The sequence below is a fragment of the Orbicella faveolata genome, unplaced genomic scaffold (genome assembly GCF_042242905.1).
Source record: "Orbicella faveolata isolate gen_17 unplaced genomic scaffold, um_ofav_v1 contig_35, whole genome shotgun sequence".
Classification (NCBI taxonomy): Eukaryota; Metazoa; Cnidaria; class Anthozoa; order Scleractinia; family Merulinidae; genus Orbicella; species Orbicella faveolata.
Genome location: NW_028301564.1, coordinates 26734299 through 26759959, shown reverse-complemented (window position 1 = coordinate 26759959; position 25661 = coordinate 26734299). Strand labels below are relative to the sequence as shown.

The 25661-nt window shown below is 38.6% G+C and overlaps 1 protein-coding gene across 6 annotated transcripts; it reads left to right on the top strand.

Moving 5' to 3' along the window:
• Nucleotides 1-7777: 7777 nt before the first annotated feature.
• LOC110043473 (uncharacterized) lies at nucleotides 7778-24626 on the top strand. Of its 6 annotated transcripts, none has more exons than XM_089272705.1 (13): nucleotides 7778-7910; nucleotides 7993-8103; nucleotides 12354-12416; nucleotides 13384-14171; nucleotides 14384-14464; nucleotides 14983-15164; nucleotides 15257-15453; nucleotides 15705-15806; nucleotides 15904-15939; nucleotides 20721-20767; nucleotides 21305-21623; nucleotides 22069-22139; nucleotides 22987-24626. In XM_089272705.1, the coding sequence occupies exons 1-13, from the start codon at nucleotides 7823-7825 to the stop codon at nucleotides 23116-23118; spliced, it is 2217 nt and encodes a 738-aa protein (XP_089128831.1). In that variant the 5' UTR covers nucleotides 7778-7822; the 3' UTR covers nucleotides 23119-24626. The 6 variants fall into 6 exon arrangements, with proteins under 6 accessions (XP_089128831.1, XP_089128830.1, XP_089128834.1 ...); XM_089272704.1 differs by having other exon boundaries at nucleotides 13381-14171; XM_089272708.1 differs by lacking the exons at nucleotides 7778-7910; nucleotides 7993-8103 and adding an exon at nucleotides 9657-9923.
• Nucleotides 24627-25661: the final 1035 nt, after the last annotated feature.

The following is a 25661-nucleotide window of genomic DNA, read 5'->3' as shown; positions in this document are numbered from 1 at the left end:
GCACCATAGCATTGTGGGACGGGAAGTTTCGCTTCCAGTCTCTCCTGCGCCCTCGCGAGTTTACAAAATTTTGTCTTTATAAAACGCGGCTCATAATGTTAAACAATTTGAAACAGAAGTAACCCAAAATACCATAGCTTTTTAAACTTCTTCTAGAAAAGGGCTCTGGTCAACAATCCATTTCACTGCCAGCTGCAGGACCAACAATACACTCGCGCGACTCGCGGGCTCCTCGCACTAGCCTTGTCTAAACTTTGCGAGACAGGTGGTTCCGAATACAATAGCAATCAGGAGCCATATTCCTGTAGCAACTGAACATCCTCGTTTAATAGTCAAATTGCTTCGTGCAGGTCTTTCCAATAGGAAAAAATAAAGAGCAGATTGTGAAATACTTAGTAAGCGATGGAAAATGTTGGCCGGTTTTTCTAGTTTTCGAAATATTCATACAGGTCCGCGTGTGCATGATAATCATTCTGAAGCAAGATTTAGTGTCATTCGTAAGGATCCCAGTGTTGATCAGCATTTCACAAGGTACTAAAACTTGCAGTGATCGTCAATTAAGCTCGAAATCAAAGCACAAAACCTGATGGTGTTGGAACAATATAACAAGAATATCAAGGTTAAGCGACCGAGCACTGAGCAGAACATCATATAACGATAAAACTTCCCGTGCTTTTACAGGAAGTTGACATTACCTGTGTGTTCCGTGTCTTAGGGAAAACCCCAGCTATGGCCACAAAACCTTGATGCAAAAAAAAAGACATAAGAATCTACTGACGTTTTCGGCTTGCAGAAAGCTACACATCCGAATTGATAAGGAATAAATGTAGAGTTAATTCGCGACATCAGGAGCAGTGAGGTGTAGCGCTGAATTCTACCTTCACGGATATAGTATGATAGTTTATCTCGCTGCACAAGTAAATTCCTGCACAAGAGTTTTAGTCAACTTTGATACTGATGTTAATTGTTCCGGTCTCACCGACTGGGAGCAATGATCCATGGTCCGTTGCAGCTCGATTCAGCTTCGTTGCTGAGTACCGGAAGACTGTGAAAACCGTAACCTTGGAAAAGATTCCGGGTCGGTGGAGTCAAGCATCTGCATTGGACATTAATTATCGTTCTTTCGCCAAGCGAAGAGCATACGAGGTTATTGACAAAAAGATAACTAAGGATCCTTTAGTTTCATTAGTGTTACTTAGTCCCTTGTCAACTCATGTAAATGAGCTTCATTCAAGGTTAGAACCCTTGAATTCTGAACAGTTAAAAATAGTTTTATAAGTAAGTTAGACGATTACGACCTATAGATTCCCAAGGTCTCTTTGGTAAACCGATTGTTTCTCTACCTTCCCTTCCCTTTTCTGTCATACTTACGAGCTCTCTCCGCTTTAATTTATACTTAGTGATTATCCGGAGACCTCGTTTAATTTCAGTGCAAATCAGCGAAACCTGCAAACCGTCTTATGGACCTTTTTACCGAGGTTAAGCTTTTCCGACTTTGTTCATTCGAGCAAAAGATAAGCCTCGATCACCACTAGATTTATCATTTCGAATTTAATAAATATGCGAAGTTTCACAAGAATCGTTTGCAAACTCATAAAAATATGGGACTCCAAACTTGCCAGTTTATTTTAGAAAGATCGAAATGTATGCCAGGTTGCCCCTAGCATAAATTTATTTGTAAAAATTGGTAAGTTTGGGGTCTCACATAGGACTTAACATATAGTAATTAACTGAATTTTGTTATTCAGTAAAAGTTTATTGAAACTTTCTTCCTTCGAAACACTCTTTTCGCTTATCATGATTTACTTAATTTCAGTAATTTTCCTGTCTATAGTGAAGCTGTGCTTCAAAACATTTTCCACGGCTGAAGAATTTTTAAGGAATCGAAACTTGTCATTGAATAAAATTCTTTGTTTAAACAAGGTCATCACGTTAAAATATTTCTACGGTACGGGAAAATACTGTGAGCGTTAAAACTTTACCATCATGGACGTTGGAAAATTACTGAAGGATACAGGCGTTTATCTGCGAAAGTGAGAGAATCTTGAATAATCGAGCTGCGCGTCACAAACAGTGGAACGCTAACTATAAGGCTCTATGGCTCCTAGCTCTATCTGCAACAGCCTCTTTAGATAATTGGTGTCTTGTAGAAGATCTGGGCTTTCGTGTTCACTATTTGTTAAATGTTATTCCTCGACCGGGAAGGTGATCGTTTGCCAGAGCGTTCTACAGACTTAATTAACGTCCGACTTCAGAGTTTTCAGTGAAAAGAGTCTAGGTGGTGAGGCAGTCTGATCTCCTCAGTACCAGGGTAAGTTCACTTAAAGAGAAACGAAGTTTTTGCAAACTCAAGCTGATATGTGCACTACAATTGACCCATTTTGTGTTATTTCGCCTTCTTTCTGAATGTTCAAACGTTTTAGTTAAGGGCTTGGACGATGAGACAAAAATGTATGCATTTATTGTATTGTTTTTCCGCCCGAGAGTGAACCAAATTTTTCGAGTTTCATTTGGAATATTCCTTGGCAGATTCAAAGAAGAATGCATCGCTTCAATCTTTGTGTAGAAACTTTATATAGATGGTCCTCTTTCTTTTCCATGAAAAGTTATTAGTATATGCGCACAATGACTCGACATTTATCGTGCAATAAGTTATAGAAACTTGACGAGGTTTATTAACGGGCTTGATCTTGTTGAATATCTATTTTGAATTTTTAACGTCCACAGACTTAAATAGGATAAGTTAGTATTTTCAGTTACATTTTTGCGAAACTCACTCGACTCGGGCATGCGGAAAAAAAAATTGATTTAACTACTTGTCAAATGGGCAATACGAGTAACAACTGATGTAGCAGATACAGCGCACAAAAACTTCATGCAATCAAACCGTTATTCTCTCGAGCAATGTGTGCAATGTCATCAGTTTTGCAACTGAGTTGAATTCACGTAGTCAGTTGTGTTTAGCTGCATTCATGGCTAGGACAAAAGAGTTAAGACCGCTTGATGAAAGTGACCGGAAGTTCATGTCTAAGTTTAGCTCCGTTCCACTCTGGTGATGATTCCTTAGGTAAAATATAATGACAAATCTGTAGTCTATTTCTTGACCATTTTTCTTTGAAAATGCGATCATTTAGCTCGTCATCAAGTTTCCTTAAAGTTTAAAGGACGTTAAAATTTGTAGTCCTCGAAACATTTGCTTCAAGTTGACTTGATCAATTCTTGCAGCGTAAAGAAGGAACGTGTTCCACCGGAGAGCAAGTCGGCAGGGAAACTTCTCTTCCGTGAAAACTGATAAACATGACGTATTTATGTGTTTATTCAGTTAGATCCAGGTTGGTTCAATCAATTACCCTAACTTGCCAAAATTATGCTATATTTGCAAAGAACCTGTACAGTCAAAAGTCGAAACTAATACAATTGACTTACTGCCTATGTTTTCAGGAACAATTGTATTTCATGTTCTTAGCCGGTGCAGCTATAAACACGTACTGCGACTTTGACAATCTCTTGAGTGACATCATCGCCGCTTTTTGCTTCCGAACAGAAACTTGTTTTTATTTGTTCCTGTTACAAGTATTCCATAAAGAATTCGTATAATATACTAAAAATTAACTGTGGTAATAAATATTGGTAGAGAAGTGCGCAACTGGAACAACGTTGCGTTGGAAACTGTTGTAATTAGTAACCACAAATTAAAACTGCAGGCCAAAGGGTATAGGAAATTACTGATATTTACGCGGACGCAAAAATAACCTTTTTATATCTTCAACTTCCTACGTTTTCCTTTTTTTTTTTTTTTTTGTCAAATTCTAAACGAGATTTCACCTCTAGAACTTGCACCAACTCCAGCTCGAAAATTGTTTAACAATTTCTAAAACAACTGGAGCACTGTATTCGCAAATTTGTCCCCAAGCTGTGTAAAGATTTTAAAACGTTTACAACGGAAGCGATTCATTGCACGCAATAGTTTCAATTGTCGGATTGAAGGTCTCTTCATGTTGTTGTTTTGTTCAAGTTACTGCACAGGAAGAACATACTTGCCACTTTATACTTAATTGTTTGCTGATGTTAAGTAACGTAAATGTTGCTGGAACTCTCTTTCAGGCCAGTTCATTATGATATCCGCTAAGTCATTATGACCTCAACCCATTGTTGTGGAACAATGTGACTTTGTTCTCTACGGGCCACTGACAAATCGGATTCCGTGTTTGCAAGCAGGTTTGTTCGGGTGCACTATTAAAATACTGGACTGGTGAAATTCAGTGCAAAACCGACGAGGTCACTTCAGGTGCGTCAACGAAGAAACAGCTCTAAAGCAAAACAACGGGTGAATAGGACAAACGACAACAAAATATTACACTTGGCTGACGGTGCATCAAACCAAGAGTGACACCCTCAGAGATTCAGACTTGAAGAAGTAAGAGCGTGCTGTGTTACTCGAGCGCCAGAAACGGCTTTAACGAAGACAAACAGCTTAGAGGTATCCAGAAGAGCTCGCCAAGTGTCTTCGTGAAGAACGGACTAGTACGCAGCAGAACGCAGGTACTGAAACTGCTTCAGCACAAGGAAGGTCGTCCATTAGCGCATCTGGTCCTCCGTACATCTGGCGTCATAACCCAAACGATCCACGGTTGCAAAGCAAGCCGCACTGATTAAACGGATGCACAAAGGACGCAAGGCCTAAGTTCCCGGCAAGAGAACTATTGTGGTCTGCAAATCAGCTCGGTTAAGACAAAATAAATTTGCACAAGCCTCGGGACAAAATTCGACTCTCGAGCTCTAGGCAAAACATCGTGATCGTTAGCAGAAATACAAGAAAAGACACGAGCGTCAAGACCGATGAGTTAAGCAGGAAGACAAGTTAAGACACCAGCTGCAAGACAAAGATCAAGGCCCAAGCAGGAAGACAAGACCCTAGGGAGAGGACAAGGTACAAGCATCAAAGAGAAGACCCGACGAGCTAGAAAGAACAAGATATCACAAGCATCAGGACAAGAATCAGGAGCAAAGTAAGAGGACAGGACAAGACACAAGCTTCAGGAACAGGACAAGCAGCAAGACAGGACAAAACACAAGCATCAGGAACAGGACAAGACACAAGCATCAGGAACAGGACAAGACACAAGCATCAGGACAGGACAAGACACAAGCATCAGGACAGGACAAGACACAAGCATCAGGACAGGACAAGCAGCAAGACACAAGCTTCAAGACAAGACCCAAGCAGGAACGATGTATGGAATGCCTCGCAGCGGACCCAGTTCATCACTCAGCGGAACCAACTCACCAGTATACGGAGAGAACATTGATTATGCCATCAGAATTGTCGAGCACTTTATCAATTTCCTTCCCTCGAGTTCAGGTAAGCTATTTTTGCTTGTGATACTTGCATGGGTCATTGTTGGTTTTCAGGCTATGAAACTTAACTGACACAATGACATCAAGAGAAAGTTTCCACCTTCATGACAGAGGTATTCATACGATGTGCCAGGCATTACTTCAGTTAGACCATGCGTCTTAATAAGCCGGTTTTCTCTAAACGATACCTCGGCAGTGGACTGAAACAGTTTAAAAAAGTAAGTTCACCACATTTCTGATTCTCAACCGTCAAACCAACAAGATCACCAAGTGCTTTTAGTTCTCAGTGGCTGAGAACATGCACTGCACAAAGCTCACAACGAAATCCTGAAGTATTGGGGGGGAAATCTTCACTAACTAGTACCAAAAAAATGGATTATATAAAAGGACACTTCATCAAAATGTAATAAGTTCCTGGTTCACATTGCAACATGTTCACTCATAACTACTATACATGTAGCCAGGAGTTTTTCCAAAAACTAAGCATGACGTCGAAGATGTCACCATATGCAAGTCGGTGAAGAACGCGGAACAAAGAAACATGACTAGGTCTAGATAAGTTCATTCCCTCAGTAGTTATAGCATGGTAACTCATTGTACACTGACAAGTTTAGTTTCAAAAGTGTTACGCCCAGCCATTTGCATAATAGTTCTTGACTATTGTAAACATGACTTGTCTAACCTGAAGTTAAGGTGTCTTTTGACCTCTTTTGGGAATGAAGTCAAACATACATGCAGAGGTAATCCTCGCAACTGCGTTTGCAAAAATCAAGAAAATGAGGCGATGGCCTTTCAGAGTAAATGCTCATTTATTTTGCAACAACATAACTTCTTTTGACAAAACCAGTAACGAGTTTTTTTAACCACCAGGAGTGCGACTCTTATGAACTAGTGGTAATTGTCTGGTTCCAAAATTGAGCTGTTTGGTTGAAAAACTGGAATGGAACCACCACATGGCAATGTTTTATGTCTTTTGAGTCCATATCTTTCTTGCAGAAAAAAACGAAATACACTCCACCTCAGAATCACAGAAACTTAGAGTCTTGCAATCAAAGAAATACCAGCTAGCGATGGACTTTGAACTCATCTTAGGGGGACAGTAATACTTATATTAGTTGCTTTATGCTACAGAAAATAGAGTTAGCTAAATCAGTAATACAGCAATGATCATTGTCCCGCTCCCTTTTTTAAACAGAGTCTAATCTTTCAAATGGACGTACTAGGGACAAGTATTTCCGTCGCTGTTTTAAAAACAATGGGTAATCAGTTTCGCAATCCTTACAAAAGTACTGTAAGCGAGGTAAACCGCCAGTGATCGAGGGAAATTAGCAAATGTCCTAGTCACTACTGATAAACCACGGCTTCTCCAATTCCCCAACCAACAAAGATTGGAAAAGCTAGAAAATAGTGTCAGTCAAAGCTGAGACCTTTTTAATTCCTTCTCAGTTGTTCTCATCAGCCTTTTCTCGAAGCACTAAGATTCGGCGAAATTTTGGTTTTAAAACAAATGTAAATCTTACTTCAATTGGTATCGATATCATCCGCTTCATTTTCTCTCGAAGTTAAGAAAAGCCATACATGTGACTGACGAGCCTTGTCAGTTGCCTTTTATAGACGAAACCATGTAGCGCTACCGTAAAAGTCCAAGTTGCGAAGTAACGACCCTCCTAACTTTTACATCAAGTTCAAGAAGAAAAGGGGTTGGCCGCCCACCCCTAGCACTTTAAACTCTTTCCACCCCCCCCCCCCTGCATTATTGGAGCAGCCGAGCACAGGGATATCGATCTTGTTTTCTGTCTTTTTTTTTTTTTTTTTTTTTTGAAAAGGGCCCAACTGCAGCTCACTTTACGGTTCTATGGATCCTTCACTGAGGTTTCGTTGTTAACTCATGGGTCGATGCGCAAGTTCAGGTTCCCTGTATATCGAGCTGACATATCTTTTTTTTTTTTTTTTTGCTTCTTCGTCAGTCATTTAAAACTGTTCAGCTGTCATCAGTAACGAGTTGAGAGCATAAAATTTGTGCACTTTCTCTACAGTAGTAATAATGATAATACTCATGTATTATATGTGATTTCCGCAAAATTCCGCTCATAACTCAAAAACCTCTCTACGTCGATTCAAATCTATCAACGTCATATGGAAAAGCATGGCAAACGTTTCGTGGTCGTCAAACCAGTTTATTCCCGTTTCTCATTTTGAAACATCACGTAATTTTACTACGCGCATGCTCTGTAGTCATACAGAACATTTCTTAATGCGCAATAGGGAAAACCCCAGGCTTAAATCAACAGCGGTCATCATCAGCCAATCACCTGCCAAGAAGAAACCAAATGCTATATAAGCTTTCACCTGGCCGGAACCGGACAAACAAGTTAAACTCGAAAGGACGTTTGTACCGTTAGACCTTTAAACCGGTTTAAAAACCTTCAAATCAAGTTTTCTTTTCTTAAAAAGTTGAATAATCATGGCCGGCGGCGATATAATCAGACCCCAAATGAAACAGGCGATAGTTGAGGACGAATTGGACGCTATAATCAACTTCCTCGATAAAGGTAACAATTTTCTGGCAATCGCCATCTCTCTGATTTAAGCTGAACCAAACATCTAACCGGCGTAGCATTTTCGCTATTTTAGAAGCACGTCCAAATTTGGTGCAGGGCTTTTGCCAACCTGCAAATGCTGGAGAAAGTGTTGACTACGCCATGCAAATTGTGGAGCATTTTGTAAGCACTTTCGTTGCTGGAGGTGAGCTCTTTTCTTTGTTTTAGCGATACGCTGATCGGGGGTAGTTGTCTCACAGTGCAATTTCCATTTAATTTCCCACACATATATTACAGCACGTTTTACAAACAGCTACTAGTTCTCAAGTTAATTTTGTTCCCATAATAGCATAGTAACTTTACGGTAAAAAGCAGGGTATTATCAATGTCAGGAACGTTTGTTTCTCGTCGCACCAACACTTGTGTCTCGCGCAAAATTTCGACTATTTCACGCATAATTTGTAAGTTTGTTTTTCCTTGTATTCAAAGCAGCTTTAAATTTTGGAAACGTTCTATTGTGCAGGCACTTATACGCTTTGTTGACCAAAAGGAAGTTCGTCACTGTTATTTTTAGCCGTCGCTTTTCATGTAACTTGACAGTCATTTCGGATGAAAAAGCTTTTGCCATCTCTTGATGACACTATTTGAAATAAATAGGATATTTCCATTTTGAGAGTTGAATATTAAAATGGCGCATTATTTTTGGCGCGAGCGCAAGATATTAAATACACGCGAGGATCTCTCTCTTCGCGCGACCGAAACAACGCACAATTGCAACGCGCCATTGGCTACGAAACAAACCAAACACTGTTTATCTTTTTATATCGCGAGACTAGAGTCGGTAACCCGAAAAAGGTTTACACATGATCTTATCGATGGTATTGACTTTCATCCGCGAGCAAAATGCAAAATACGTTGATTCGACCCCATTAGCTTCTAACATAATGGTATTTAAGACTGTATATGGACGTCTGTCGCACTAGGTTGCAGTTATGCTATTTTCGGTGTAAATGCCCTAAATACAGAAAATACAAGATCTCATTAGCAGGCAGTTGCAGTCTTGCAGCGAAGAACTAGCAAGTTATGACTTATCACGACTCGTCTCATGGACACAAATCACGTAATATGAGAGTGTTTGAGCGAGTTATGTTTTCATACAAATCGACGAAGAAACAACCCGGGAAACAACTGATAATTAGCACGGAACTGACTCCACCACCAAAAAGAAAATAATCAATCTATATCTTTTGACGTTTTTTGCCAGGTGAGGATTGTTTTTTTTCTATCAATTATAACAATCCTTTCAATATTGATGCTATTCTAAAAAAATCATATTTTTTAAAGATGAAAATGTGTCTTGTGAAAGAATGGTCATATCGGGAAATTTCTGTCCAAAAGCAAGAGATGTGAAAATATCCCGTTAACAAATGTTGAGCCTAAAAAAATACACTACCAAGTACAGGGTTATTTACCCTATGACATCGATCAATGTCAGACTTGCGGTCGGTCTTATAGACTTCAAAACAGGTTTTAATTTCCTGTCTCATATTTCAAGCCTTACGTCAGAAAAAATTTGCTCAAAATAGAAACTACACGCATGCTCATTCGCTAAGTAAACAATTTCCAGCTGCGCAATAGGGTTTACCCCTCGTTTACGCCTTATTTGGCATGAAGCTGTCAAGAAGCTGTCATTACCAGCCAATCAGGCGGCGACAGGAAACCGAACGCTATATTATCATCGTGTAATAGTGGGTGTGCAACTGAATAAATTACTAATCCAGTGAAGAGAACTGAAGGCTTACATACCGCGCGAAACCGAAACCGGTCAAACGAGTTTACTCCGAAGGAAAGTTTCCCTCGTTAGACCTTTCAACCGGTTTGGAAAAACTGGAAATCGAGTTTTAAAGTTTTCTTGAAGAAGTCAGACCATGTTAAGCGATGCAAACTGGCCACAGATGAAGCAGACGAAGGCTGTCGGTGAATCAATGGCTGCGATTGACAATGCAGTCGACTTCATCGATATAGGTATGAATTTTCTCGCTTTGGCGCCCAAAAATAAACTAAACTAAACTTCTTTTTGGTCTAGTATGAACATTTTCCACTATTTTAGCTCTGTAGCACAATTTGGCTGAGTTTCAGTGAAATAAGGGGAGGCACAGAGCGAACATTCTTGAATAATCTAATCCTTTGTCCCCTTGCGACGTCTTAGGTTGCCATAAGCTGTTAAGGAAATTTGCATTCGGCTGTCAGACATACTTCAATAACTCTGCGTGTTCTGAATTATTTATGAGCTTCTCGTATGTCTGATCAAAACAACTCCATTCTGTAGTCAACATAGGCAGCTTTAAGCCCAAACACATGGCACAGCGAGATCAACAAGGTGAAATCAGAAATAATACTTTTGCCAATCAAGTCTCAAAGGTTGCACTGTAACTTTATATTAGTGCACAATTTTTTCGATCCCATGGTTATCTCGAGCGTTGTCTATGTTTAAATCTATGACCACAGGTAGCACGTACTTTACGAGCACAGTTTCCGTATTGGATTTTTGCTCTAGCTAGGATATAGCGATAAAAACGGTCTGGCTAAATATACGGTATGTTCGAAATGCGGCTTTAGAGACTAGCACTTGAGACAGAAAATTGGACTGCTGCTTACGGTTTCTTTGTCACTGAACTATGTTTGTTTTGTTTTTACCTGTCTCGTCCAAATGTATTACTTTTTAAAATTAGGTAGAAAAACGACAAATAAAATATTTCAGACAAATTATTTATCCCTGTATCTAACGCTAAAGGAAGACAAAGGAAAGGATTTCCGGCGTGTCCTCCATCACGAGGCTAAATTGTTTTTGATATTATTTTTAAAAAAAGTTACTTCTGGTTTCGTCTGCCTGGGTTTTCTTTCTTTTTCCCCTCTAAGTACGCCTGCGTGTGTATATAATTATTATCAGTTTGTTCGGATTGTGGGTCATAGTATTATTTTGTCGTTGTTACAAAATGTGCACTGGACCGACAAAATACTCTGGAAACAATCGAGTAAAAAAAATAATTACTTAAGTTATATATTTTGACATTTATCGCAGACGATTTTGATAGTTAGCCACAACAAAAATTACCCACTTCATAAATGTAATGCAATAGGTGAAAATTTGAACGATGCCATTGGTGCCCAAAAATAAAGCTACATGAATTAATTTTGCTAAATCGAAACGAGAAAGGAAATGCAAATATCAGCCTTGCGCCATGTGGCCTAAAGCGCCATATTTGGGTAGAGGATGATGTCATTATTCGAACTACCAATAGGCGGAGCCAAAGTTGATTGATAACTCCCTGGAGGCCACGCGAGCTTCATTTACCGAGAAGAAGGCGTGTGGGAAGGTTTGGCGTTGGCGGTGTTCATAAATTTCGCCATCTTCCCGCTGTTTTCGGCCTTTATTTCGTTTCCAGAATACTGAAAGCCGTAAGGGAGATTCATTTATGCTTCTAGCGTGCGACTTTCGAAATTGAGCGGATAAAGTAGCGTTTTACGATGGAGTTCGAGGAGAGAAATCCCTTCGAAGCAGGTAACGTAGCTGGTATCTGAATTGCGGTTACCGCCAGTTTAAATTTTACGCTTTTTCTGCGGTGTATTTTTAGTTCCATAGCTATGATATATAGAGAGAGTGTGATTTTAAGTGTTTACGCTGTGTTCTGTATTGCTTCCTTGTTGAAAGCCGTTTCTCGACTAGCTAAATGTAGTCTGATATTTTGGACCACATGTACGTTCATTCATATTTATCTCCAATCTTGCTTTTACTGAATCACCCGTAGACTGCTTTCACCTCTCCTTGTCATGAAACTGTCAAGTTGCTTCTTGTATAATCGTGGTGAATGCAAATACCATTGACTGCTATGACTGCATGTGTTCAGACCGATCCTTTCTTTCGTGTCCTTTCAGCTGGCGGTTGAGAAACTTAAGCTTACTTACGCATTGTTGTACTGTGATAATGAAAACGGTTTAGCCAAACGATTACTAAGCATAAACCAATTAAACAGATTCAAAAGAGCTCTGACTTTTTTGCTGTGCAATTTTTTTGCACGTGTTAGAAAATTTGATCCGATTTGTTCCATGTTTTCGAACGTGTCGAAAGGTGAAACACTAGTTTGCATGTTCATGTTGATGAAGTTTGTGTCGTAACAGGATCCGCAAACCACATTTTAAGGCCACGTAAAAGTTGAAGCTTATTTTTACGCACCTGTGCACATCAAAACCGTCAAAATTCACAAAAACATTTTTTAGAAGTTAGGCAACCTCAATTCAAAAATCTGGAAATTTAATTGTGCTTAATTAGTGTGGGAACTGCGTATGAAAAGAATGTATTGTACAAATTTCGAACTTTGAACCTCAAGACATCTTTCGTTTCCGGAGATTGACTTTAATTAAATTGACCACATCTCTATTTCTGTTCTGTTTCAGATAATTTTTCGCCTGAAACAGAAGTTAAAGAAATAGGACTTTTCCATCCTTCACAGGCAAATGGTAAGTTATTTGCAAACATTTCACCCTGTGTAGTTTTGACAATAAAGAAAGGCCCACAAGGTTGAGTGGTTCTCCCGCCATGTGCTTGGTATTTCTATTTTCATTCCCTCTGAAAATGAAGTTGTGAACCTGACAAACTTTTCAAAAAAATGTAAAATTTGAGCTATTATTATTAGTTGGATGTTCCTTGATCTTCCACTCACAGCAAAGGTTGATAAGAAGGTTTTATGTTACACAGTATTGAGCAAGAACTAAACAAAAAGCCGCTGGAAATCATTACTACCCTTTGCCCTTGTCATTGTGCATAGAAAGTCGTGTCCAGCAGCCTGGGGTTAGTGGATTTTGCAGCTGAATGAATAGATTGCTCTGCACTTACCCAGCAGGGAAGTGAAGTCTGTAGGGAAATTTTTGAGTAAACAGAAGTACTGTTAGAGATGAATTTTGGGGTTGGTAACCCTAGTGAGCAAGAATTACCTTTAGGCTAACACTCATCTTTTTAATAATAGCTGCCATTTTGTGACAGTAAATCTCTTTGCACTGGAATTGTAAATGAACTCTCAAGGTTTTTGTATAAAAATGTTCCAAACCAGTTGTTTGTTTATAAGTTGCAGTGAACAATTTTCCAAACCGTAAAATCTTTGGATCATTACTTTGTTTAAATGACTCTTAGAGTTCATTCTCTTTAGTTCTTGGATCAAGTAGCACTAATGTTTATGAGTTGTTGAAGAACATCTGTTGCAGAAAGAAGCTATGTAAGAATTAAATTGTATTTTCATTGTTCCACGCACCTTTACATTTGTTTAAAGTATTTTCTACATATACTGTATCAGCATGGTGATATTTTGCACCACCCTTCAGTGAGGTTGTGTTAGTTTTACTGAGATAAACTCAGTTTGTGAAAACAAGTGCATTTAAGAGGGAAAGGAGTTATTGTTGTAATTTTCATATTTATGTTCTTGTGCAGCAGATTTCGTTGTGCCAATGGAGCCAGAAGCAGAGTTCCAAATGGTGACTTTTCTGGAGCCCCAGATAGCCGATTGTCCTCCACTTGAATTCCCCAATCTGAATCTGGATAACTCCGAGAGTTCACGATGGGACTCTGATATCTCTGACAGCTGTCCACCATCACCTTCCCCATTATCCTCGCCTTCACCACGTTCCTCTGCATCGTCCTCTGAGTCAGGTATTGAGGATGGGAGTGATATGGAAGAAGCAAGCCCTACCGTCAGCCAAACAGCAAATGAGCCTCTTGTTGTAAAAATGGAAAATCCATCTTCTCCCCTCAATGCTCTGAATCAACCTCCACTCAACGTGACTAAGAAGAGACGGAAGGGCCACAGAAGAACTCAAAATGACAGCAGTGTCTTGGAGGAACTCAACAAGCTTCTTGTGGAAACAATGGAAACAAGGGTGTCTTTGGCATCGGCTCTTATGGACCATTCTCGATCTCACATTTTCCAAAGTCCAGCCCAAATTACTGGCCTTGATGATGAAGTGATGGCTGGTGTTCAAACCACAGCATCACCAACATCAATTTCTCACAGCTGCCCCCAATCTGTCCAAGTGAGCCAAACCACCACATTGATACCTGCCTCTCATGTGTCAGTCTCTAGCCAATCAACATCAACAGTTACCATTCCCAAGCTAAGCACACCACCTCCAGTTGCTTCTCCATCCAGAATAAAGAACAAGAACACAAGAAATCCTAGAAAGACCGATGAACCTAAGATTGTGATTATCGAGGAGCCTGAAGAGGTATTTGCTCTTAACATCTCTGAAAATTTGCCAAATTATTCAGCGTTAATCATTAGTGTTAAGTAAATTGAAGTTAATAACATCGACCAGCAATTTCATCATGATCAATATTATAGTGCAGAAAACACATCTTGTGTAGTCTACACTATTTTATTAGTTTTTGAATGTAATAGTCTATGATTTTGACAAGTTCTATTTTACCCTTGTTTTAGAATTACCGAGCAAGATATGAGAGTGAAGGCTGCAGAGGTCCTATTCATGGTTCTCAAGACAATACTTTCCCAGCTGTGAAGGTAATTAAGCTGCATCTTTGCTTCTGTGTTGCCTTCAAGAGACAGACAAAACAATGATTATTGTACTTAAGTTTATATTCCCTAAGCCAGTAAGTGGTTGTTTTGTGTTCAGTCTTGTTACTAGAAACCCAAATGTAAGATACATTTTTGAGTGTGGGGGCATTGCTGTTTGTTAGACAAACATTAGTCATTGTAGTTAAGTTTATATTTTGTGAGCCGGTAAGTGGTTGTTTTGTGTCTATCTTGTAAAATACATTTTATACTGTATGGGAGGCATTGCCATTGGCCTGACATTAGACAAAGATTTTCCTGTCTATCTTGATCAGCTAAACTGTGGATAACAAAGTTTGTGTATCGAGTTATGTATGCCAAATAAAAATATTATGTGTACTTGGATCCCTTTATCAATCAGATCAGTATTTTGACAGCTTTTTTGGAACCCTGCTCATATCAATAAGCAGGAATAACAAACAAGGATTAAAAACAAAAATTGAGTTGAATATTTCTTACCATGTCAGGTGACAGGATATGATGAAGCTGTGTGGATTACAGTGCATTTGACCACCAGCAGCGGTGTGCCACATTACCATTCTATTCATGGGCCTGGCTCTACTAAGGTCCCTTGCAAGGAAACGACATTGCCTGGGGGAGTCCCAGCCGTTCAAGTCATGGTTGCCCCAGATACAAACATGACTGCTGTGTAAGTAGTTTTCTATCTTAGTCAGGTTCTTATCATCAGAATGTTTTTGTCAGTATCTTTCTGATAATAACTTGTTTACTTGCTGCTTATAGGTTGGATTCACTCAGTATCCGTAGACTGCGGAACTGGGAAGGTGATAGAGAGTTGAGAAAGAGGGGAATAGATCCAAGAGCTTGGAAGAAGGAACGCAAAGAAGCACGCCTGTTATTTCAGGCAGAGATACCAGAAAAAGATGGTGGTCCTGCATTAAAGCTGTCTTGTAAATCCAAAGTGTTCCAGTGCAGTTCCTGTAAGTATGCCCCATTACAGTTAAATTTGAATAAATGTATTTATAAGTTCTTTTCTCAGAGAATTGCATATAAGATGTTTAAAAACATGAAAATGATTACCAGGGAGTCATTGTCTTTATCTACCATAAAATTCTTAGAACTTGTAATGAATGAATGGTAAATATAATAAGGTAGGAGAATTGATTGTCAGCTGACCTTGTTAGGAAAGAATGTATTTTAGAACTGAAGAGATCTGTTTGTTGTTTTGCAGCTGGTCCCCCTGGTAATCCTGAAATATGGTGGGCCAGTATCAGCGAGGGTTCCGCTGAGGGTGGTGATGAACTGGGTCTCATTGGAAAAAAGTTTCAGTCTGGTGAGTTTGATAGTCATTGTGTTTGTAACAAACCTGGTATTTTTGTGTTGGTAAGAGGTAGTTCTGTGAATTAAAGCATTTTTTTGTGCTCTTGCAGGTTTCAAAGTACGATTCTTCTCTGTGAACCCCACTGGTAGGCAGTGTGTCTCTTTTTTCCTTTGTTATACTGATGAATGTTCACAGGAGTATAATCAAGGGGTAAATTTGTTCATTGTGGGCTGTTTTGTCAGTGACGTTAACCTTAAAATGAACACGACTGACTTTGCATCCTACTCTGTAGAATGACTTGCTCCTTGCTTGTGTTCTTGTGATTGTTGGGCATTAGCTTACAATGCAAAGTGACGTCGTCTTGAGAGATTTTTACTTGTTTCGAGAGTTTATCCAGCTTGTTTCCAGACTAAGGTGTTGAAACCAAGAAAAAAACTTGTTTGATTCAAAACAAAAACCAAAAGATAACCAAGGGTAACATGCATTGTAATCTGATACCCTACCTTTTTGTACTTGTTTTGTTTAAACTGGCACGCCTCATCTATAGTAAAACAAAAAACTGAATTAGGCTGCTGCTTCTTGCTTTTGGGAAGTATAGATGGTTTGATGTTTCGGATTTTTGCATATGTAAAACAACAAGAGCCTCATTCACTGTAAATTGGCAAATTTTGAAAGTGATTCAGCCTTGTGAAATGTAATGTAGATCTGTGCCTGATTGCTGTGATATTCTTGTGTCAATGGACTTGGGTAGACTTGACAGGTAATGTAAGATTGGGTTTCTTGGGTGGGTGAATGTTTGGGTTAAAGAAAAGAAAACAGTTCAGAAGGTGTGCGCTAAATTTGCCTCTAAACACGACTGTCTTCAAACACCAGTAACAAAGGATCACTCCATGGTGCTCTTGTTGAACAAACATTCATGCCTACACATCAAGAAGTGTGCTGAAAATCTTTGAGCATGATTTGAACATGTGGATGTCTAAATATGTTTGATTGGTATACATGTGACAATTTGATTCATGGTAACCATTGTCCCCTTCATGTGAACATGTTGATCTTTACATATGTTTGATTGGCATGTATGTTGCCCTTCAAGTAAACAATTTGATTCATGGTGAACATATTTTCCCTTCACAAGGAGCAGTGAAAACTTGTTCTAAATCCATAAGCCCTATTCACTACTTTGCAAATTTTCTGCACTGATCTCTATTTGTAAGTGAGATTTTTTCATGATTATCATGACTGACAAAAAGAAGAAACCAAACTGATATTTCTGCTAGCAACTTGAAGAGTTCTGATACCAGTTTTATTACTCATGTATTGGTTTAAGTGACATGCTTCTGACAAAAGCAACTAGTTTTCAGTGAAATGAAAGATATTGAGCTCAAGCACATTTTTTGTTGTGAAAAGGTGGTTATAAAGATCTCAAACATCAGCTTCATGGGGTGACGTTTTGCCTTACTCCGAGACTACATGAAGACAAATCTTTGGATGATCAAAATAGGAAGTTTTGGAAGTCTACTTTGAAGATATCTTTCAAATTCAATCTGGACATGATAAGAAAAATTCTTATTGGCTTTTTTTGTTGCAGTCAGGATATTTAGCAAGAAAGCACACCAGGGAAGGTGGGAGGTGGAGGGTGTGGTGGGACTGGACTTATAAACATTTTACTTGTAACAAGACACCTTCCAAGTGTCGCTAGCTTAACTGTTCTTGTAGAACATGTTGGCTGTATTGTCTTTGGCAAGGGAATTTCATCAGCGGTCAGGTGCAGGAGGCATGCCAGTTTCTGTATGGTTTTGTCAAGTATTTTGCATAACCAATGGGAAAAAAACATATGCATCATTGCTCACATTAATCATGCTTTGGTGCCATTTTCGTTGAATGGTAGGGGGCAAAATATTAAAATTTGTACTGCGCATCAAATTGAATTTAAGCTAACAAATTGCAAGTTCTAAATTTGGTAAGAAGAACAATTGAAAGGAATGCGCATTATTTTGACATGTTGGTTCTGCAAAGTACTGGCACTGGGTATGTTGTCATGGTGTTGGGGGATACATTTGGGTTGTTGGGTGGGTTTTAAGGTTTTAATGCTGATTGCAGTTATTGCGCTTCCAGAGTTGACACTGTTTTGACCACAATGGACATTGCTCACATAATTGCTTTTTTACCGGTGGAAGCTGTATAATACAGGTGCTCGGTGTCATCTATCTAAAAATCTTTTTTGACGTAAACATAGTGATGACATTTTGGTCTTCAATGTATTAGGCCAGAAACATTCTCTTATAGTTGAGAACTTTTTCTTTTCTTCTTATGCTCTTCTCTCTGTAATTCCTGGTCCGAATTTCAAACTTATGATAATGTGCAGAAAGAGATAATGTTGATGCAAAGTACAATAGTGTTCCATTTTCGTCAGTAACAAACTTTGTCAATGCATTAAACTGCATTCTAGTTTGAAAGTAGTGAAGTTGTCGTCATGGCATGATTAGAACAAAGTTTTGGTTTTCTTAGTCTCCCTGGTTTGAAAGTCTCCAACCTTTTCCTGATCTTCTTTTAGTTTCAGCTGTTAAGTTGAGAATAGGTACTGTCTATGTCAGGCATTGTTTACCAGACTTCTCATCAGCACACCGTCGAGGTTGTTGTTCTTCCAGCCTTTCTAAAACAATAACAGGCCATTCTTCAATGTAGTTTATTGCACATAAACCTATGTCCCAGTTATTTGGTACAATTGCCCTCTGTGAAGCACTTTTTGACCTTGTAACATCTTATTCAAGCATGTTCACAGCAGAGCTGAAGTGCAGAAAATATAAACAGCTGACTTCTGACAGGGAAAGTTTCTCTGGACTACTGTTTTAAAGATTTCATGTAATTAAAGTCTCGTTCTGGATGAATGAATATAATATGTAGTCAAATCTGAATTTTTCAGATCATTTTTGGAGTGTATGTGCCATAATTCCTTTTTTGTATCCTCATACAATCATTTTGCACAACAAATGAAAGGCTTGCTGAACAGCAGCAATCTCACTTTTTGTGCTGTTCTAAAATGAGCCAGCCAGATATATGGAAGGTTATTTATACCTGTCTGGACTTTTATAAGTCATAATTATCCCTGGATCAGGCTTGTTAAAATCACTCATGAAAAAAGATGTTTGAAGTAGACAAGTTGTGAGAAGTCCTGGTAAACATTGTTTGGTTAAAGCAATGTGTGAGCAATTATTATTGTGGGCTCCAGTCGACAACCTTAACACTTCATTACAGTGGAAGACAATTGCGCATGAATTTTATCTCCACAGTTGCACAGTGAGACAAGTTTTTTGTCTTTTTACTTTGTATTCGGTTTTTCTTGTTTGGAAGTTGCTTGATCTTTGGTGAGTTGTGGCACCGACTATGTCAAGGAAGTCTCTTTCAAAGTTGTTCCATCAGTGACCAGTGCCTTTCATGCCACAAGTTGTCCAAACGCGATAGACTCACAGGATTTCCTAAGAGGATAGTCTTGTTCCATAAATTACATTTACTGTAGATGACTTTGCGCTTCAAGAGTTAGTTTTGATTGCCCTGTCAGTACAGCAAATTAAGCCCTAAAGTGCCCTGCCATTAGGAACTTATTGTTTGTCATTAGACTAACCAGAGACTTCCTGGACATTGAAATATTTAGGTGTTACACCACACCAAAGGCAAGTGTATTTCCTTATTTACTTTTATTTTATTGGGAGTTTGAACCATGTTGTTTGCGACATGCATTTTCAACAGTCGGCCATTAATGTTGTCAGACTCTCATGATTCAAACTTTTCCACTTCTTTCTTTCTTTTCTCTTTGTGATTTCAGCCTTGGAGCTTAAATTATTTGGCACATTGATTTTGTTAATCTGAAATAAACTGGCTTTTATTCTCCATTGTTGAAACACAGAGAGAAATTACCCAATTGACAACTATCAGGTGGATAAATAACCAACATTCTACCCTCAAAATAATTGCTCAAGTTTCAAATTGCCCACCATAATCTGCATGGAAGTCTCAAAGCTTAATTTATTCCTAACAGATTCATGAAGTTTTGAGAGATTTTTGAACAGTGTTGGTTGTTTATTTTCTTGGGTTGTTATTAACTTTGCGCATGAGGGGATTGGGAATTTCAATGATTATTTTAGTACTTGGGTTGCCCAGCCCTACAAGGAATGGCAGAAAACAACTCTAAGGCATTATGTTCATAATGAAATCCTTCCCTAATTTTGGATAACGATGAAAAACCTTTTGCATTAACCCAGAGCCCCTAAAATCCCATTTGACATATGCCTTAAGAGTTACATTATGACATGTGGCAAAGTATGTGTGATTGTTCATTTACATTTGTATAAAAACAACACAAGTATTATTTTTATGTAATGAATCTTGAAGATTTGAGAGACTCTAAAGAACTGGAATTCACAAAATTGATCATGAAATCATTGAAAAGTTTTTTTTTTGTTTCATTATCTTTTGACCATTTGTGCACTGATTTTGAAAAAAACTCAACAGATGCATTTGTCTTGCTAGAATTTATGAGGCTTTGTTCAGATTAAAATTAAAGCATGCAATTTCAAAAATAATGTTTCCCTAAATATTGTTACCATTGTTGTTAAGTTGAGTATCTCCTTAAGTGTATTGTAAGAATTATCTGCCATCCCTGTAGTAACCTCTTACGTTGGGTGCTTCATCATGCAGCCAGGTTTGTCACATTAGAAATATTTCATCCCCTTTTGTCCACTTGTCTGCTTGATGACACCTGATAATGCCATTTTTGCCTGGTTCTTGGGGTTAAAGGGAGGGTAGGACATTGGGCAGGTCCCTGGGAAAATGTGCTGAATTATAGGGGTTGATCAGCACCATTCTGGGGTCCCTGAATAAAACATACTTCAAGCACTCTTTAAATGTTAATTGAATTTTGCCTTGCAGAAACTTGGGAGAGTTTTGCAGATGTCGACAAGAGTAAGTCACATCAGGTGAGCATGTTTCTTTTGTTCCTTTCCAAAGCATTTCAATTTTAAAGTTAGTGTCAGTATTGGCTGTGCAATTGCCCAGTTTTGTTTTCAACATTTTATGAAAAATTACTCCATGGTAAATCAGATTGAATGCAATTCTTGTTTTTGAATTTTAATTTTGGGCTGTGACTTATTTGTGTTTTATTATTTGGGAACTTAAGCACATGCATTTTTGAGAAACGGACGGTAACCAGAAGTGAGCTACTTTCACTTTTAACTTGTCCTCACACAACCATATTCACATTACTAAGTATCTTTTCTTCATTAGAGATGAGTAGTATAAAAAATCTGGGAGACAATACGGTCCTAGCATGCGAAATCTTCTCTTCTGGTTGCCATCCGCGTCTCAAAAACGCGCGTGCTTAAGTTCCTTGTTATTTGTAGTTAAAGTTGATTTTTAGTGAAAATGGGTTGGAATGAACTATAAAAGTCTAACAATTTTATTTTTAAAAAATGGAGTTAAGTCATTCTAATTTCAGTGTTTGTATCCCTTTGAAGGGTGCTGCAGTGGTCCTCACTCCAGCATATTGCAACCCTGAAATAACCTCTCCTGTTACTGTTAACGTGGTGGTAACTTTTGGAAATGGTAAAGATGCAAAATCAAGTGAACCTATTGAGTTCACATATAAACCCAAACCAACCCCTGTACAACTACAAGTTCAGGAAGTTGAAATGCATCCTACTCTTCCTATTTCTGCCACCGAAAACTTTTTGCCAGTGGAATTTAACTCAATTGGTGACATTGTCTTGAACAACTTGCCACAAGAAATTGTGGAGCCAGTGCCAGTCATGTTGCCTGCAGTGAGCGAAGAACAAGGTAATTTTTGCTTTCTTTTTTGTGCAATTATTCCGAGTGACAGTGCTAGGTAATGACATTCACAGTTCCTAAGTTGAGGAATCCCTTCTGTCTCTGGTTTAGCAAATTGATTGCTCTAAGTAGTGTTGGTAAATCAAGTTATGTCTAGAGATATGTGCAGCAACAAAAATGGCAGATTTGATGAAATTTGTTGACCATATTGACAGATCTGACAAAATTTGGGAAACTGAAAATTCTGTCCAAAGTATACAACTGAATTAATAAATGAACATTCACTTGGTGTGAAGAAATTTTGTCAAATGTGTCAATTTCATTATTACATGCATTTCTGGATGTAGTGGAGTTGAAGCTGTACAGGAATACAATATTGAAAGACTGAATGTTAATTTTGATGTAAAATGGTCATCAATTAAAAAATATTTTTCTGTGACTCAATTTATATCAGACTGGCAAGCTATGTGCGTCCAGCTTGGAGAGCTGCATCAAAATGGAGACCTTTCTACAGAACACGTCAAGGTAAGTGAGCAGTTTATTGTAGTAAATAAAACAACAAATATATAGTAAATAGGCTCTTTGCACAACCTGGTCACATGGTTGAAAATCAGCCCTGCTTGAATGCAAGTAACGTGTTGGGACTGCCAAAACAGTGGAAAGTCAAGCTGGTCTGGTGCGAGTTGATTTGTTTTGGAAGTCCCACTGTGTAACTTGTGTGGTAGCGTGGTTGATACGTTCATGCAAAGGGCCTATCCATCTGTACTTTGCCTTAAAATATTTTATTGTAAGAAATAGGGGCAGTGCAGAGTTTTATCAATAGCAGAAATTCCTTTGGCCTTAAAAGGTTCCACAGATATATTATCATTTCACTTTGTGACTGCTCTGAAATATTTATTTTTAATGTTGTAGTGCCAGTCAGTTAACAATAATATTATCAAGATACATTTTCATTAATTGAGTTCAATATTTATTGTTTTATCACTTGATCACCAATTTTGATTTCATACACTGTACTTAAATCACTGTTGCACAGATCAGGAAAGCAATCTGCCATTTTACCACGAGGGTGTGGATACAATAATTGCGTATGAGTGGAATATTTCTTTTAGCAAAACACTTTTAGATGGTATAACATGAACAGACCATTATTTGTCAGAAGTTATTTGTGGGTCATTGGTGGGCTCTTGGTCTATCAAAAGAAAGAAAAATGCATCAAATGATAATGAAAATTATTTGCAACAATTTTCACCATCTCCCCCAAAATTACTGAGAGAGAATCTGGCATGCCTAGGATGCCTATTCAATGATTTTTTTTGGGTGCTTATGGCTTCTAGCAAACTTTTAGATGCTAATTGAGATTTTTATTCAGGAATTGTGTGAATACATCAGGAGGAGAGACACTCTACTGCTTCAAGCATTTCGTTCATCGAGAACTGCTAATACCAAGGAACAAGTGCAAGCGAATTTCAAACAGTATCTGTCAGGAATGCTTAAATTCTAATTTGTAGGTCATATTGGGCCTTGTATATTAAATTATATTAATTATTGTTATAGCAATTTATATAGACAATTTTATTATATAACTGAAGTAAGTTTATTTCTTTATACTGAAAACTAAGTACAAAAAGAAAAGAGAAAAAAAAAAAGACTACATGTGAGCCAATCAGTCCTTATAATGTTCAATGCACAACTGATAATAAATACAAGCTAGTGTCACTTCCTCATTTTGCACGGCTTTATTCATTACCAGCAGTGTATTATCAATATGGACTTGATTGGACATTCCACAGGCTAACTGTCGTGTATCTGTTTCAAGATGTAGCAAACTAGACTAGTTGATTAGCAGCCATTGGTTGTTTACATTATTGGCTGAGTACAGTTCACTAATAGTGACCTATTCCACCGATTTTTGCACTCATCCCTTTTCCCACGAGTGAGAATGACTCATTTGTTAGGATAAATTTCTCATCCGTTGCAAAGACCACATTACAACACCAACAAAAATCAGGGGCTGTTTTGTTGTATTGGTGGATATCGGTCACTATGATTACGTAGCTTAGCACTTTTTTAATCAGTTTGATATACATTGCATTACATTTGATATATAGATAAATAGCCATGCTCTGGCCTGAATTCACTCTCTTGTCCTCCCATCAAGATTTGTAGAAGCCCCACCCTGGGTAATTAGCTAAAAATAGCGCTTCCTTTATGCATGAAAGGAAACAAAGATTGTAGTTTGGCTCTTATTTTAGTGAAATGGTCCTTGTCACTTTGCTGATATATCTTATTTGCAAAGTGATCTCCAACCTTATGCATGGCTATTCATAAAGTTGCTAATATTCATTTTCAGGTACTTTTAGCTGGGCTATATCCCAGACCTTTGTTATCTACTGTTGTGTGTTTACTACAGGTTTAGACAGACTAGACAAAGGTGGATAAATTAAAATTGTTGAGAAAAGTTGCGAGAAAACCCAACCAACGGAATCGACTAAAGTTCTTGTTTTGTTTGCTTCACTGTGTTATGTGGTTTGAGATAAACACCACAAAGGGTTATCTTTACTACAGTTGCTTATCACCAAATCCAAATTTAGCCTGTTTCACACAGCATGGTAACCTCAAGGTCTCGTGTTGCATGAACCTCCCATAGTTCCTGCTGAACTGGATAACCTCTAAGAGCAAATTTTACCTTTCCAACCACCTAAGACACGTGCCTCTGTCCAAGGTGAGCATCCAGAGGAGTTCTGAATGTGTCGCTCTTGCTAATCAAGCTAAAATTGATCTAAGGCGACCTCCCTCTACTTCATACATAAACAGTGTTTAAAGTGCAGTTTTATTTCGAGGTGAGCTAGTGTAAAAAGATCGATGTTAAATTGTACATGTAGATATGGACTTTGTTCCATTGCAAGTTGCTAGTAAACATCCCGGGTCTCGATATATTTGGCGTGATGGGTTTCTTGTTACCATAATGCCTCAAGACCCAAGGCTAAATAAAACAGGTTTTCTCCTCAATATTGTCTTCTGTCTGTTAAATAATCCTCCCTAAATCTTCCTATGTGGGAGTGGTGTAATCTCTCCTTGCTCAAAGCAGTATGTCCTGTAATTTTTGTGTTTATGGTAGGATGTACCCTTGGAATGCATTCTGTGACTTCTAACTACGCGGCATACAGGGACGGACCGTTAAGAAAAGTGATGGGAGGTGGGGGAAAAAACAAAACAAAGTTCGATCAAGGGAAAATGGCAGGAAAAAAAATCTTGCAAAGAGAAACCCAAAGAAAAAAATTTCATGCAGAAGAAGGGTCCCATTTTGTTATCAAAACAGTCTATTACTCGACCACATTACCAAGTGGTCAAAACGGTGGTGTGCACTGGGAAGCCTTCCACTACAAACCGCTTCCTCCCTTCCCACTGTATATTTTGGAAAAGCTGTTGCACTAACCCTTACATTAATTCAGAAGACAAACCAAGTCCTGTAACAGGCCAGCATCCTGACCTTGCAGAAAGCACAAGTGAAATTGACTGGCCATGTTGTCTGAATGCCAGACAGTCGACTGCCCAAACGATTGCTATATGGCGAACTCTGTCAGAACAAGCGCTCGGTTGCAAAGGATTCATCCAAGACTTAGGCGCAGACATCAACGGCAACAATTGGGAGTCGCTTTCTCTGTACCGTCCCACCAAGCGAAGGAAGATCACCGAATAGAGGCCCAGAGCAAACGCGCCACGCGCAGACAAATATGGCAGGAAGCAGATTAAAAAACAAATTCATGCGAAGGGTTGCAGTTGAAAAAAAATTTTCTTGCACAGTCAACAGGCCAAAAAAAAATTCATGCGAGCCAAATATCCTCCCCGCCCCCCACCCCTAATCACTTTTCTAAGGTCCGTCCCAAGTATGTTGCCCCAAACTGATAGTCCGAATATTTTTTTTTTTTTCTAACCCTTTTCGGCACTAGGAATTTTCTCCGTGTAACATACTTTTTTTTCGGCTCACTGAGCGCGCGTGAATTTTTTCGGGTAGTTGTCGTGTGCGTGGATCATTTTTTTGGA